A 17302-nucleotide genomic window follows, 5' to 3' on the forward strand; every position below is an offset into this window, starting at 1 on the left:
GTTTGTTCACTGTACTAAACCACAACCTAAAAAAGGTAGGGATAAAACCCCAGTTGTGAAGACTATTTTTCTACTTAGTCAAAAAGGAATAACAAAAAAGGCACCCAAGTAGTAGTGTGTTAACAACACATGTAATTCATCAAGATCCCTCTAAGAGATCAGTTCGGACAACAGACATCTTGTCTACTTTCCATTTCAAAATGTTTCCGTCTTCAGCAGTATTATGACTGAGATTGATACGGTTTCCTCTGCTCAAGTCATCTGATGGCCTCGGGCTACTTAATATTTCCTCTCACTCGTGCACACTGAGAAGAATCTGCGTGGATACAAGGCTGTTTTCTATGTCGGAGCAGAGTTACACAGAAAGCTACATGCTGGCATCTACTGTTCACTTCGGGCACGTACAGTACCGTATCCTCTGCTGTGGCTCAAGAAAAGACGGAGATGCTTTTAAAAAATACATTCAATCAAAGAAAAATCATCAAATATCAGTTTAGTGTTTTAATGATTATGTTCTGTATAAATGCATTGAAGTTTTAATAGAATACATTTTACAAAATTGTGCGTAACACTTGTGGACAGAGAAGCCAGTAGAAAAAAAACGATTTTAAACAATTGGTTTAAATTTTAGACAAGTTCCATGTTGAGGTTGAACACTTACATTTTTTCTTGGACTGAACAGACACTGAAAAGTACAAAAATGTACCAAATGTGTCATGAATGACACGTCTCTAGAACAATGTCAATAAACACGGTCAAACGGCATGAGAAGTAATTGATGCCGATTCAAACTAAGTTGAATTTTCCGTCTCTACCATCTCTGTCGTTGGCCAACAGCAACCTCCGTACACTCGACCAAATCTCTGTAACATTAGTCGATTTGTACTTGAGGTTTAAAGCAAGCGTTTAGTCAAGGTTGTGTAAACAGCTTGGAAAGGCACAAGATTATGTTACTGTCTGTACATCTGCTCATTTGGTGGAAAAAGAAAAGAGGAATGTTTTCCACTGGCACCAGAAGCAATATGTTGTTCTGTTCTACAGCATCATTTTAGAGCACAGTATTTCTAAAATATAACAACCTGCTACCAGCATGTACTATGAATCAATATCCTGTCATATCTAGGGAGGTATTTTCCTATGCAAAGAACTACATACATAGTGCTTTCCCTTTCTTTTCTCAAGCTGCATAGTTCCTGCTTAATTCTAAGCAGCAAGTTTGTACAACACACAAAATCTTAACCCAGTATGATTCCAGTTAGTTACCTACATTTTCAAGTATTAACAGATCCATCTTGGAATTTTTGCAAAGCTAAATTATTTACAGGTTTAACCTCTACCAAGCATTAACAATTTAATATTATAAGACAAAGATTTGGGAAACTGTTGTGAAATCCCACAACTTTGGATTGTATTAGACTGTGGAAGAAGCTACTGATTGATGTTTTTTAAAAAAAAAAAAAAAAACAAAAAAACAACAACAACAAAAAAACCCCAGTCTGTTTGCTCTTAGAAAACTTCTGACTCATGTTGTGCCAAAGCTGCAGGCAGCGTTGTTCCACATGGACCCTGGAAATGGTACCTGTTCCACATCACACACAAAAACAAAGAAGACACTGAGGGTCAGACTTTTACGTTAGAAGGTCACTTATTGAGTTGAACGGACTTTGGAGTGGGACCCTGTTTGATAAGATATTTTGTTAAGAACACAGTGACCTGGACCTACATTACACCAATATGCACTGAGTTCAGTATTTGCCTCTTTAAATGTTAACTTCATTCATTCTAAAACCAAGATAGGTGGTCTACTTTTATTGTCTTCAACATGAACTCGACTGACTTACGTGAAATATTCTGTTTTTGGTGTTGTATTTGTATTAAACTCTGCCACTGGAACGCCTCTGGAAGCAACCCGGGGCCCAAACATGGCTGCTGGGTAAACAATGGAAGATGTGCCCACCTATAGGTAAATAACAGAGAGCAATGACTCCAGTGTCACCGTTAAATCGACTGTACAGTATCGCATTTCAGGTCGAGTCCTTGACACATTCTGAACAAATATTCTATTACATAATAGTATTACACAGGAGCAAAATATGCCATCTACACATATTGAAATAAGGATAACTCACCACCAGGCAGAGATCACAGATTTCCATTTCTTTTTCCACGTTGGTCAGGATGTGAGAGTCCAGAGTCTCCCCGAAAAACACTACATTGGGCCTCAACAGACCATGGCAGTCTCTTTCATCACACCTTGATATGGCATCAAACAGGCCTCGTATTAGTTTTGTCATATTACCTTCAACACAAAGTAACTGGCTTAAGACAAAAACGTAATTCCAAGCATAAATATTCAGTGATGGGATCAGAGGAGTAACATGCTAGATAGATAAAGATAGACACAGCACGTATAAAACTACAAAACTGCTGTTTTCTAGCTGTTGCTTGGTAAATGTCAATGTGAAACAGTCAGCCATATTTTAACTTGCTAGCCCAAAATGAAGTTGAACTATTCATTGCACACCACTGCCCCCAAGTGGAAGAAAAGACTTCATTACAAGAGAAAAGGGGAACCAAGCTACGAGAGCAGAAGCTCAATGCTACAAGGAGCATTCTGTGACTGGGTCATGTCACTAAATCTGCAGGTGCATTTATATAGATTTCATTAACTTTTAGGGAGATGAAAAAGAACAGGGATAGCTTAATGAGATGCAAAACAGTATTTCCAGCAAATACTTAAAACAAAGCAGAAGAGGATGGAGATGGTTGTTAATGCAACTCTCCTAAGGACACCAAAATAATTGAAATAAAAAATAAATACTGTGTACTAGAAATGGCATGCTGTTCTCAAGTGTGTAATCAGTGGGTACAAATACATATATTGAACTCCCTAGCATCGTATTACTTTTTGGTGTTGTAAGTTATTCATTTAATGTGATTTTTTTTATTACTGCTCATTCTTATTACATTCCGTCTTCCTTCATTTTTAATAATTTGTTTTTAGAAAAAACTTGCACCTGCTATTTTCCGCACAAAATTAGGCAAAAGGCAGAATTCAAAATCAGTTAAGCAAAATACAGATACTTCCGTGTCTGTAATATCATCCCATATGCAAATAGGAGTGAGTTTAGCGACGTTTTGTCCATAATTTTGATGCAGAATACAGAATTTTGTGCAAACTGCATGTCCAGATGTTGTGTCTGACTGATCTGTATGCATTAAAAATGCAGAACAAAAAGCTTAGTAAATCTGCCTCCCAGTGTTATTAATATAAAGCCAAAGTAATCCCACCTTGGCAGTTTGTCCACTGAAATTTTGGCATCAGCAACATCTGGGCCAGGTGCGCTGCACATTAATAAAACAAACACACAGTGAGTTAAATAGCACTTTACTCAGGCAGAGGTCAAACTGGAGGGATCATATAACTTATCATGATAATGCTTATCAGTTTGTGTATATTCCTGCAGCCTCTTACCCTTTACCCTTTAAGGCCGCGCATATCGGGCTTCGCCTGTTCACAGTCACTTCCCCACAACTCACACAGCGTGTCTCCATCAGATTGCCTGCAGTTGTATACCGAAAACAAAGCTGTTTAATTATTTAAGCCTGTCAGAGTTAGAAAAAGCATCTCCTGCTCACCACAGTTAGTTGATAGTGGTAGCTTGTTGTTCTAACGTTTACCCAGCTCAACTGAAGGAAGATTTTAGCGAGCAAGTCAAACGTTTCAGCACCACTTTAGTGACGATCAATTCTTCAAAAAAAACTATGAAAACAGGAAAGCCAGACAAAGTGGTTTCCATAAGACTGAATCAACACTTGAGCAAGACACTTCCTGGACTTGGTCCACTTACATTAAATTAGTGACTAACTCTGTGGGCCTGTGCTTGTTTGAGAGACCAACAGCAATGAATCACATGTTTCTGTATCCCAGTAAAACCACTATGGTGCTGTCAAACTTTCCATTAATTACTAATTGTGGAGCAGTTTAGGGATAAGTTTTAACTTAACAATGGCCAAATATTTTCTCATTAATCCCAATGGGAAAATGTATCCTCTACATTTGTGTTCAATTTAAAAAAAAATAAAAAATCTAATTGCCCAGTAAGTTACCAAAAAAATAAAAAATAAAGCATGTATGGAAATTACAGAGTGAATTCTTCTTTCAACTGTAAGATTCAGCATAACATGAAGCTCTACCTGCTTAAAATAAACACAACAATTACGTGTTGGATACGTGTTCTACATAAATTCAATACGTAATTCTAATGGTAAATTGTACGTTTAGCCCCACTTGGCTTCTCACCGTGAATCTTGAGCACGTGTTTGGACCCAGCCTGTCGATGCAGGTCGTCTATACACTGGGTGATAACAACCACTGAGCGTCCCTGCTTCTTCAGCCGGGCCTCACACTCTGCTATAGCCAAATGGGCGGCGCTGGGCTTCTTGTTCAACACAAGCTCCCTTCTGTAATGGTAGAACTCCCAAACCCGAGATGGGTAGCGAGAAAAGGCCTCTGGAGTTGCTAGGTCCTGAGGATAAATCCACATGGGCATGTTTTTAGGACAAAGCTCAAAGGCAGCAATCAAAAGCATAGATTTCAGAGGCAAGAATTAGACACATTATATAGAGACAACAGAGCAGCATATAGTAAGTTTAAACACCACATTTAGGGAGGGGGATTTTTTTATTTGATTAAGAATGACTGTTAAATCTTTACTGAGATCAATCTACAAAAACAGTAAAATGTTCCCATTTCATATCAACTCAACACAAACAGACTAAGCACAATTTTTGACTGTAAAAAAAAAAGGGGGAGAAAAAAATTGTTATTTAGAAGTGTGAGTGTGTGAATGCTTTGCTTCTTTATGAATTACCTGAGACTGCCATTTCCTCCACTTCTCATTTTCGCCCCTAAAGGTTGGTACGCCACTCTCTGCACTCACACCAGCCCCTGTGATGATTGCTATGTGCTTGGCTTGAGCAAAGGCCTTGCGGAATTCAGACATATCTAGGAAAATTACAGTATAACTATCATCAGTCCAGGTGCCATCCAAATTCCAAATGTCTGATTGCTATACATTTTTAGAATTGCCACTAGCAATGTTCCAAGTGACACAAAAACAACGAAGAGGAGGGAAATCTGGAAGCTACAGTATATCAGTTAGCACTACAGTCAGTGGTTTCTGGATATCCCTCCAATTGATTTAACACTCATCTTACTGACTGACATACCCACGGACCCCTGAGCTATAGTTGTCGTCATATCCACCTGTGCTTTATACTACCATTCAAATTTCCATTGGCTTTGCTAATCATTTGCACCTAATGCCTTTGTTTTCTATTTTAATTTGAGCTTTTTTCCAGCATATTGGGGCTATGGGTGACTGCTGACTCCACCTATGCAGTTATTTTTTGGATGGAACCATGTATTGAGTTCCTGTTTGTCATGTATCCAAATTTAAAGTTTTACTTAGCATCACCAGGGATACGGAGGGGCAATCTGTCAGTCATTTTGAAAGATATAGACTCAGAATATCCTCATGTGTTCTGACAGCACCTCTAAATGTTCTATGATTGAAACAGTGTGTTATGCATACAGCTGACATGCAGCCAGAGTATGATCAGGACATGGTGTGAGTGCTGGGGAAAAAGCCCAAATGTTATCAGCCGAGGGAGGAGGTGAGAAGAGGTGTATGTGAGGAGAAAGATGTGAGGAGGATGTCTTTGGCTGGGATAAAGCTGAGGTCCTGGGCTCATATTTCAGCCGAGGCCTTTCTGCATGGAGTTTGCATGTTATCTCTGTGCCTGTGTGGGTTTTCTCTGGGTTCTCTGGCTTCTTCCCACAGTCCAAAGACATGCTGAGGTTAATTATAATCTAAATTGGCTTTTGCTATGAGTGTGCTTGGTTGTCTGTCTCCTTGTGTTGGTCGTGTGATAGACTGCCAAAGCCTACCCTGCTTTTGTGAACTCTGTGACCCTCTACAGGATAAAGCAATGTATACAAAATGGATGTATGCCACCTGAGTTGTTTTGCAAGGCAACAATGAGATATTTGAACACAAATAATGCTTTCTTTAAATCACTGAAAACATATTATAACACACGCAAAGGATCAGGGTTAGGTTCCAAGTTTAAGTGCTAATGTGAATTGAAAAGCTGCAATTTTTAAAGAAAAGCAGCTGTTTTCAACTGATATATGAAATTATATAATAATTTCAGGCTACACTAATTGAATAATTAGTAATATTTTTGAAAAGTAATGAGTTACTATTTTGAAATCATGATAGTTTCTTTTACTAGTTTGTTCTGACCCCAGGCGGTAGTACTTGTAAGTGAAATTTAGTGGTAGAATTAGAATTGAGAAAGATATAAGTAAGCAGATTTACAGATAAGTAATATTTCTATGTGGTTAATTTACATGGAATCTAGCAGTATGCTCCCCTTTATCTTATCATGATCTACTTCCTGATTGCACTTAATCAGGAGCTACTTGTTTGTTTATTATTAACTAGCATTTAATCCTTGATTGATTTCTTACTCATGACTGTGATACGACAATATTTCTGTACTCTGCTGTGAAATGCAACTAAAAACACTTAATCCCAACATTTCACTGTATAATTTCCTCAGTGCCTGTCAGGAAGAATCATGTTTTGTGTTGTGTTTAATGACAGACCAAAGCTTTTCTTTAACATATATTGTGAGTTGGCGCTATATAAACAAAACTGAATTGAACTGAATTACCTGAACTGGGTCTTGCTGTGTCAATCAGCGGTCCTTTCGTCACATGTGTGGAGCACATGCGAAGGCCAAGTGTAAAGACAGCTCGATTTTGGAGAAGCATTGTCACTAAAACACCACATGAACACATGAAAAACATGAGAGAATGCAAGAGAAGACAAATTTCTGTGTAGTCACACTTTTTACCTTTAATGTCTATTCTAATTCTTTCTCACATACACTGTTTACAAGTAAAGGAGTTTTCCTGATTGTATCAAATGCAACTGAGTTTAAAAATTTGATTTGTAGCTGCAACGAAGCATAAGACGAAGGGAATGCTTTTTCCTTTTGCTCCAAGTTGTAACACTAAGGCTTCATGCAAGTGAGAGAATGAGGAAATGTGAGCAAGTGCAAGTGTCTGTTTATATAGTGTATAGTTGCAACATATCAAAATGAATACAAGATATAGCTACTGTGCAATCAGAGCAGTGATCATAGGGTCTTAAATGCAGCCTGCAGTTGCAACAAAACTGGCACAGTGTGGGTTGTTTTGGTACTGACAAGGAATGTGCAGTAAGTTTTTAACTGTTGTGCTGTCCTGCGGGTCAAAATTGACCAGTTTTAAAGTTTGAAAATGTGGAAAAAAAAAAAAAATTCACAGTGAAACTTCTGATGTCCACATTTTTGGCAAATTTTTGAACATTTTGGGATGGAAAAAATTTTTTCTGTAAGAACATTCACGAAAAATCAAGCAAAATCCAGTGAATTTCACTGGATTTTGGTAGATTTTTTTTGTGAATGTTCTTAAAGAAAATATTAGAAATTTTACTGATATATATGTAATCACTTTAGACATTTAAGGATTTTTTTGGAAGATTTTTACTATTTTTTAAAAAAGATTTACAAGAATTTTCTTGCCAAATTTGGGGGATTTTTAAAAAAATATAACTTTTAAGGGAAACTTTTAAGGGATTATTAGAATTTTCTTCCTGAAGGTTTTTGCAAATTTTCAAAAAATTTGTGGAATTTTTTTTGGCTGAATTTTTGGATTTTTTTTTCAGAAAAGGAAACAATTTTTTGGTGCCCGTAAATGAAGACAACAGGAGGGTTAAAGGAATACGCTGACAGTTTTTCTCTTCTAACAGACAGCTGGGCGCGCCTGTGTGCCTGATATCAAATGTGTTTGAACAGGTTTGACAGCATGCCCAGCAAAACACACAAAACAAGGACTACACTTACAAGGACTACACTTGGAGGACACCTTGGAGCTGAGCACCTACAGACGTCCTGCTATGTTACATTTACTGTTACGGCTGTTTGTAGGTCACTTTCCTGCCACCACGTACCTAAAATCCACCAGGAGACGGCAGACGTTGTTGTGAAATCCTCTCCAAACTCCGAGGATGTGCTAACACTGACTTAGCGCTTCGTTAACGTCATGAACTAAGCTAGCTGGGCTCAAACCTCGACGTGTTCGCTGTCACATAAGCAGGAACTACCGCCCAAACGCGTTTTTTATAGTCGACATCAAGTGCAAACAAAGTGGGAAAAGTCGTATTTAAAGGAATTTGCCTCAGCAGTTGTATGCCACTTACCTCGCTGGGTGATATTCCCGCTGTCAGAGCAGAAAGACACGCCGAGTTTGCTTGTTTACACGCGTCGCTGTAATTAACAACAGAGATGCCGTAAACGCGTCACACTGTCGTAAATCGTGCTCTCAAAAATGCTCAGTATCTGGACGTGGAGAAAGAGAAAACAAAGTGTTGGTGAGGAGAGCCATCTGCTGGTAGACAGCAGGTACTGTGATTCATTCGGGATGATTCATTCATTGTCAAGTTGGAGCAGCGCTTCATGTTACAAAGAAGACATGTTTTCAGCTTCAGAATAAAATAGAAAGAGTATGACACTGTCACAATAATTCTAAAATAAAAATAGATTCAGAAAAAAAAATCTTTACACATTACCACTGAAGGTTCTAGCTGTAGATTTACTGTGTTTATTTAATGTCCTTCTCATGGGTCCACAAAGACCTGGACTGAAATATTACAGAACCAGTCTGCCTCCCTCAAAATCTGCCTTTGTACATCTCATTTTATCTTATTATCTATTTGCAACTGTGATGGAAATTCAGCCTCTTGTTTGTACCAGGTTACCAGCTTTATTAGTTGGCCTTGTTAGTAGAACAGTTGCCAAAAGCACAAGAGATTGACCTCCTATTTTTACCCTTTTCTGTAAGGAGTATGAGCAACAAACCTCCCTATAAGATTGGGACTTTATTCCTTTGGCTCTTGTTCATGGAAGACATGCATCTCATAGGCATAAGTAGGGTTTATTGCAATATACATAAAACACTGATTTACTTTCTGTAGGATTTCCACAGCAGCAATAGTTTTCTTTAATTATGTAATGTATTCTAGTACATTAGCCAGTCGTTTTTTCTGCAAACATGTTAATTTAAATTTGAATGATGAATTAAAATGCATTTTTTAACAGTTCTGTTATGTAAAAAGAAAAAAACACAAACCAAGTACATTGTTCAAAAAAAATTAAGAGAACACTTTATTCTATGTCATTTTGTTCTCAATAAACTTCATAGTGTATATCAATGATAGGACAGTGGAAAGCAAAATTATGAACCCACTGAAGGGGGGATTCACAGTCACTTATGTTTCCTAACTAGACAGATTGCTACCCCAGAAGTTTAACTGAACTGATGTTATACTGTGATGATTAAGTGTTCCCTTCATTTTTTTGAGTAGTATAATACACACTGCATCAGACAAAAAAAACAAGTCAAACCTTTCACTGGAAAGAATAACTTATATACTGAAAGACAGACACAAACATGAGTAAGTTTGGGAAACCTTAATGAAAATATGTAAAAATCCTGGCTTTAACAGAAACTCTGTTTCCTGTAAATCATGTAGACTCTCGATTACTGATTTAGTTTTCCAAAAGAATGACTAGGACAAAGCTATGTCCTCTCTTTTATTTTTCATATTTTCATAATATTGTCAGCCTTGATTGAATGTCTCACTCTACCTCATATTATTAGAATTAGAATTAGAATTAGAATGGCTTTATTGTCATCATACATGGCATGACGAAAATATAGATAGCTTCCACTGGACGATGCATAACAAGCAATAAGTAATAAAATATCAACATTAAATAATAAAATCAAATGTACATATATAACAAAACAATATTAAAAATGCCAATGTTATCAGGATAACATAAATTCTTTTGACTTTTTCTTGACTTTTTTCCATCAGAAAGTTTGTCCTGTTGGTCAGCAGTAACATCTGGCTAAATATCTAGCTTCTACTCCTGAGAAAACGCTAACATTAGCATGGATTTGCAATCCTGTTACTATGATTAGAGTAGGGATAGCAAACAACAAATAAAACATGGAATAAAAATGGTACAATTGATGTGTAAGCTGAGCCAATCAAGCCTTTGATAGTTTATTACCTATTACTGATGAATATGAATATGTAACAGAAAATTGTAAAAGAGAAGGTCTATTTTTCAAATATTTCGTAGCCCGAATATCTTCCAATTCTGGAATGACCCATATGTACACTATCAGTCAAAAGTTGGGACACACCTTCCCATTCAATGCTTTTAATTTATTGGTACTATTATCTACAATGTAGATTAATACTGAAGACATCGAAACTATAAAACAATACATAATGAAATTTTTCCCTTGTCCCACTCCCCGATGACCAGATTGAATCTCAAATAAAACAGTTAAAATGAAATTTAAATCTCCTTTTTTCGTATTATTTTTTTCATTGGTGTCTCTTCTAATTGTGGGAGCCTTTCTTTTTAATCAACATTATATTGTAAATAATAATTGTTATGAATGGAACATGTGTTAATAAAAAAATGTTCATCTTCAGTATCAATCTGCAATGTAGAAAATAATACCGATAATTCACTGAATGAGAAGGTGTGTCCAAACTTTTGACTGGCAGTGCATATTGAGCCTTTTCTGTAATTTATTCATATTTTTCCTCCCACTAGGCCCTATATAGCCACATAACATCAACATCTCTCTCTCTCTCTGAACTGCCTCCTCCCTCCTCCCTCCCCTCCATCAATAGCTACCTCCCAGCGTGTGAGTGGCCGTGGTTCCGCATCTGCCCCAGTCGGCCAGCAGTCATCCCTGGACACTGGCTCAAATTGATGGCGACCACACCAGCCAGCAGCACAGACCGCAGACCCATCCGAAGACTGCGCTCCAAGAGCGACACCCCATATCTGGTCGAAGCCCGGCTCTCCTTCAACCTGCGGACAGGTAGGCGCACATCTCTCCATTCTACACCCCCAAAAACATTCCTATTACATGTGTCGTTGTGGCTAAACTGGAGGGGGATGACAGTCTCCTGCTTTTACGCAGGTGAAAAATGACCACCGGGCTGTGATCCTCGTGGACTTGTGTTTTAGTTTCGCTGTGGCATTCAAGCTGCCGAGTTTTATTAATGGATCGCCGTGGTTCTTCTTGTAAGGCAGCTGTGACTGAAATGTTATGCAACTTTGTAGACTGGCGGCGGAGGGATGACAGGCGAGCATGGCGCAAAACACTGGCGGAGTTTTGGGAACGAAACAGCAGCCGATTATTTCGTGTTTTCCCAGCTTTCACTACCGTTCATGTGTGAATTCAGATTTCGTCAGTGTTTGGTAATTGCCATCGCTGTATTTCAACGCAGTTACATAATCTGAAGAAGCCTCAATGTGACCTGTAGTAGCCCGAGCTTTCGCTGTGGTGCACAAAATCGGATGAAATGTCTGCTTCTGTTATGTATTTTATTCCTCAGATTCTAATCTAACTGCGATGACACTCGTGGCGACCAGTCTTCTGTCTCCATCCCCTTCAACAAAGTGTGTTGCATCCCCTGTTACCATGGTGACTTGGCATTTTATGCTGACTGAGTCAACAGGATTGGGATCTTTTTGCACTACAGTGTAATAAAGATCCACCCAGCATCCAGCAGTCTGTTAAACCGACATCCCTGCCAGTCATTTAAAACTCTAAAGGATCTTTGATATCTGTAGGTATCACTGTCATAAATGTGCTTCTCTCCCGTTAGTCTCATTCACTGGGAGGATTTGAGTGTGCCCACATGTCTAATAATTAGAATGACATCACAAGTCCTACGCTCGTTCCTTTAATGCCTCTGAAATATAGGATAGAAAAGAACAGTCCTAAGAGCTGGCGCAGCTTAATAGAAATGTTCTTATCCCATTATATCAGCCTGCAGCTGGAGTCACACCCATCATCCACTCTGCAAAATGTAGGAGATGAGTGCCAGCCTGTAGTCTGTGGTGTTTGTGTGCTGTCCAGTTGTCCTTGTTTCTCATTTCCCCCCTATTTTTAGGGGGAAGAAAACGTCAAAATGTCACATATTTTGCTTTTTCATCCTCTTGATGACATTAGATAAAATATGCTGATGTGAGGAAGGCGCCTCGAGCATTCTGACAAAGCGTGTGGAAGCGTGTCACTTCATAATGAATTCATCTGTTAGTAATGTTTCAATTAATCATTTAGTTAAATGTCATGAATTAGTGAAAATGCCCAAACTGACATCCTTAAATTGCTTGTTTCCTTCCAGCCAACAGTCCCAAATGCCAGATATTAAATTTAAGAAAAGCTGTGCAGCAAATGCTCACATCTGAAAAGCTGAACTTGACAACAAATCATCAACTCGTGATTTCTTGTCAATAGTATTTAATAGTTGAAGGAGCAGAGCTTGTGTTGTCTTGAATTAGGAGAGTCAAGGCTCCAGTGCAGTTTCTCATTTGCCAGGATGTAGCGGCTGTATAGACAACATTGTGTGCAATGTCAGCCCGGACACTGCTGGAAAAGAGCAAAACAGTGCTCGGCTGTGTTTTCCTGGTTGAATGAATGAAAAAAAGGCAGTTTTGGGCTCTTCTCTGCTCGTGCCAGTGAGTGTTTGGCCTGTGGAGACGAGCTTGTTGTCGATGACAGGAGACTGTCATTAGCTTCTGTGCTTCTTTTCTATTTCCCTACTCTACAACAAGCTCGCACAATGCATGAGGAATGTACGGGGGCGATTTGTACAACAGCTCTGTTGACTCACTTCCACCTGAAGAAGTGGAGCAGGATTTAGCTTGCTTATTGCCAAGGAAACCAAAAGTCTAGTGGTTGTGCACCCAGGTGCCTAATAATGATAAATGACCAAGGCTGCCAGAGATGTGAAACAAGAACTGGGCAATTATCTCTGTGTATTTCATGATAAGACAATGGCTCTGTTTTCACTTTATGTTTTTCTTTTTTCAGGGCCATTGTGACGCCTTAAAAGGATGATATTCATAATCGTATTCATTGTTGTAACTGATATTTAATGACTAAATCAGTGTTTTCAGAAATGATCTGCATCTTCACAAAGAGCAGACAATGAACTTTTATATCCAACATAATCAGATTATTATCAAGACAGTGGCATCTGATTACATGACACTGAGTTTGTCTGAGTGATGATTAGAAGATAAATGCAAGACTCACAGCCATCTCAGCTCATCCTTGACTTTTCCCTGATGCTGGAAACAAGTTTATTTGGCCTGTGAACGGATCAGTCATCCCTGTGGGGGTTCAGCGTGTGCCACAACTTTGACTTTTACAGAGATAAGGCGGCAGCATACAAATGACAGATACTCTGTGGGTTTTCTAATGAAATCAGAGAGCGTGTATGAAACATGGCTTTATTGCGTTGACCTGTTTGGAGTCTACACTAATCTAATTTGCCCCACAGTTAAATGGCCCTGTGCACAGTCACAAAGACATAACCATATAATGGCATCATTAACTACACAGTTGTCAACGATTGTGCCATCTGCCATAAAACATTAAAGGGCGTAGGTGTAGATGGATGTCTGACCTCAATGACAGGTTTGATTTCCATCATTACTGCTTGGTGTGAAGCTTGAGATTGTTATTTCAGCAGGATACATACATGCGCGCGCACACACACACACACACACACACACACACTCAGGAATCTGGACTAGCATCTGAATGATGACAGCTTTTGTGGAACTAGAATTATTACTGCTCAGCTAAAGATAATTTCTATAGATTTCTAGCCAAAAAGAAGAGATACGTCCATGTGAGCTCCTGTAAACATGCATTTCTGTGAGAACAAAGTGTGCATAGATATCAGTTCCTTGTTAGTGCGCTGCCTATATGTTGCCTGCTGACACAGCATCTGTCTCGCTTGAAGAGGCTTCCTGCCTGTTTTTATGTGTCCGTCATTCAGCAGCTCAGCTATACAGCCCTGCTTTCTGTCTGCAGACTCATGCTTCATGCGAGAAACTCTCCGAATTGCAGGAGCTCACGCTTTTGATTTTCCACTAAAGTACCTCTGCCAAAGAGATTAGACACCTAACATCTTCATTCACACAATCAACCTAACCCCTTAACTCCGTGTCTCCAAGCCTTCTGTCTCCATATTTGATTCCTTTCATTAGTCACCCTTTGGTGCTAATACTCTCCATGGCTCTAATTGATGGTTACGCTCTTTTTGCTTGATACTGTCACTATATCATATGAGAAACAGAGACTGACTGATTGGTGCAATTATAGTGATGTTACAGTATGGTTGTGTTGTGAAGGCTGCACATTGTAGATTGTAGATGAAGACCTACTGTGAGTAAACAAAGGGTAATCTAGGTGGGCATATTTTAACGTTAATAAAATAAAAAATTTTCTACACACAGAGCTTTCCTGTACCCATGTCAGAATTTGAGAATGACCCATCAATATGCCATCAATGGCATATTGCAAATTGGAATGCAGCTCTATGTGTTTATTTAGTTGTTTTTTTCTATGCACCTTACAGTTTTGACACACAGGCCAGATTATTCTCATAGGTTTCGTATCTTCTAGATTTTCTGTCATATGGAACTTTAATCACAGCACACCGATTGCACATGTGTTAGTTGTGCCAATGGCTTTAGCACCTACCATTATACCTGGTCTGCACGCAAACAGACAAAGCTGACTCCAGACTTGGCTGCACTGCAGATGTTTAAGGACAGATAATATGAGGCACCCTCCCTGGCTTTTGTGCAAATGTGTTTTTGAATCCTTAACCGTACACAGCATGCCGTCTCTGTGTCGCAATTTAAACCTGCCTTAAAACATAGATGTAAGTACAGATGCAAACGTGCAAAAAGATGCGGCTTAAACATATTACATGTGCATGCTCTCTCTGAATCTGCTGTTCCAACCCGGCTCTGTGTTGCAGCCATATTAAGCTAAAAAAAGCTAAACTCGAATCATTCACCACCCACCACTCCCTGCTCCTCTCCTTCTGTCTTGCAGTGCCTGTGCACAGTAAGCAATGCTGTCCGAAAGAGTACAATCAATACACACCAGATGCATGGTGGGACGGGGCAAATTTCTGCTGCAGAGCGCTGTGTGCCAGCTGGGTTTACCTGAGGATTTACAGCATGTCAGAGAAACATTTCATAGGCAAGAAATGTAACTGTGGCTTTTCTGACAGGATGTGTGCAGACATTTTGTGTTTTCTTTGGACTATTCAGCATTTTTGGCATGATTTGCATATTCACTTTCATGAGGAAAGATCTGGTCAGATTATGTCGTTTTTGTTGGAATTTAAAAGGCAGCTAAAGGTTGCTGCAAGGACAAGAACCGACTGAATTTGCAATCACCGATTCAAGCTGTCAGTCTGTTTTTTTTTTCTCTTTTTTTCAAAGGCAAAGTGAATTTCTGATTAACTAGTTGGGCTAGAGCCAGTGCAGAGGATGTTGAATTAGTAATGTTTTTAGCTGTTTGTAGAGACACTAGAGGCTATTAGCAAATGTGTTTAACAAAGTGAGGATAATTAGTGGCTAGAGATTTATATCAGTTCTCAGTCTCTGTCACCTCCAATTTATCTCTTTCATAGCCTCCCATCTCCAAAACACATGCACACAGCACACGCCTGACATGTCAGACCATCATAGGAGATACTAACCACACTGCATCTGAGAGAAAAAAGAAAACCGAGCATCCATCTTCCCTACGTGGTTGCAAATAGGCCTTCATGTGCTGAAGCATCCCAGGTCTGAATAAAACATGAGTGGGAAAATCAGAGCAAAAACTAGCAATGCTACATCCAGAACTCTTACTGGATGCTCCTGCTGCATAAAAGTTCAATCAGCCATTGGTGTCACCTGACCAGACCACCTGCCAACCTCGGGAGCACGACGGTTAAAAGAAAAAAGGCAAGCGGATGTCTTCTATGAGAGCCTTCAGGAAGCAGCATCTCTTTCCTGCAATCTCTGGCTTTTCTCTCTGCTTTCTTTTCATCTCTCTCCCTCTCTCTGTCACACTTGGAAGTGTGGGAAAGGCTTCTGGCTGTGATGTGCTTTCCACACGCCAGCTGAGAAATAACGCCTTTTTCAAAAGCCTCACAAGCTGAAGAAATCTGCATGACGATGTGCTTGTGGGTCATATTTATAGTAAGTATGGATGCACGCTGGGCAGAGAGGGGTAAAGATTCCACCGCAATGTGAAACGGCAGCATGGCCAAGCACCAATAATACTGGAGGAGAGAGCTCTGCCTGAATCACTGTTGCTCTCTAAGGCTGCTTTTACTAAATTTAAAGAAACATGCATTCTGTCTGGCTCTGAGAAATAAAACAAAGCAGGCTGCACACAGTATCCAGTATGCTCCCTGAGGGATGAGTGAATGGCATCTATAATGGCAATTATATGTATATTCTCAGCAGATAATGGCAGGCGGTTGGGGGGCATACACTGTCATCCATTAAGTGGAGATGATGAATGTATAAAGGCAGTCATTTGTTGCAGGTGTCACTAGCGCCGTTCCCATAGTGCACCAGCTCTTTAGGACCTTTCTGCTGAGTAAGTGTCTTCACAGAGTCTGAATCCCCTCAACACTGCTGCAAACCTGGGACTCAGTTCAATCAAAGCTGCATTGCACCACTCAGCACTCCTTCAGGATTGTATCCTATTTCCAATGATAAATCCAAGCTTCATTTCACCCTCACATTTTGAACCCAGGTTATTATTTCTATTATTTGACTGATAGGAGAAATAAAATCCTTTACAGTAATAGATTATTGTGCCTTATTATACCGTATTTGATTAACTGCAACACAGACGAGAGGTTTAGTGTTTTGTCTACAAAAAACAGTATGTTAAATAATGCGTGCACTTTTCAGACAGTTATGTAAGCCTGTGTAAAGATCGTCTAATAGCCTGCAGGATAAACTAGGATCTGAGGAAGCAAAATAATTCTGTGAAGTTAAGTGATTAAACTAAGGAGGCACTTTGCTCCCATTCTTTCTACAAAATATAGATCCAGTGTAGAATTGATTTTTTTCATCATATCACATTACTCAAACATTGTCAGAGCTAAAATGTTACCTGTGGCTACTCAAAATGAAATATACTGTAGCTCTTAGGAGATACAGGGGCAACATCTGCAGATGTACACTACCATTCAAAAGTTTGGGGTCACTTAGAAATGTCCTCATTTTTGAAAGAAAAGCAGCATTTTTTCAATCAGGATAACATTAAGTT

At 39.2% G+C, this 17302-nt stretch overlaps 2 protein-coding genes across 3 annotated transcripts in view; one reads left to right on the top strand and one right to left on the bottom strand.

The window, feature by feature from the left end:
• Nucleotides 1-486: 486 nt before the first annotated feature.
• On the bottom strand, nt 487-8474 carry LOC111568703 (NAD-dependent protein deacylase sirtuin-5, mitochondrial-like). 2 transcript variants are annotated; one of them, XM_023270475.3, is made up of 9 exons: nt 8316-8474; nt 6745-6849; nt 4875-5008; nt 4304-4529; nt 3476-3563; nt 3292-3345; nt 2130-2253; nt 1842-1957; nt 487-1579 (listed from the first exon to the last, which is right to left on the bottom strand). In XM_023270475.3, the coding sequence occupies exons 2-9, from the start codon at nt 6842-6844 to the stop codon at nt 1507-1509; spliced, it is 915 nt and encodes a 304-aa protein (XP_023126243.1). In that variant the 5' UTR covers nt 6845-6849; nt 8316-8474; the 3' UTR covers nt 487-1506. The 2 variants fall into 2 exon arrangements, with proteins under 2 accessions (XP_023126243.1, XP_054870220.1); XM_055014245.1 differs by lacking the exon at nt 8316-8474 and adding an exon at nt 8067-8112.
• A 2363-nt stretch (nt 8475-10837) lies between these two features.
• Nucleotides 10838-17302, top strand: part of LOC111568692 (phosphatase and actin regulator 1-like) — a 54605-nt gene continuing 48140 nt past the window's right edge. The window contains exon 1 of the mRNA XM_055014244.1: nt 10838-11026. Coding sequence (XP_054870219.1) covers nt 10915-11026 — 112 coding nt within the window. The 5' untranslated portion in view covers nt 10838-10914. The remainder of the gene's footprint in view (nt 11027-17302) is intronic.

This window comes from Amphiprion ocellaris, chromosome 10, assembly GCF_022539595.1.
Source record: "Amphiprion ocellaris isolate individual 3 ecotype Okinawa chromosome 10, ASM2253959v1, whole genome shotgun sequence".
NCBI classification, from domain to species: domain Eukaryota; kingdom Metazoa; phylum Chordata; class Actinopteri; family Pomacentridae; genus Amphiprion; species Amphiprion ocellaris.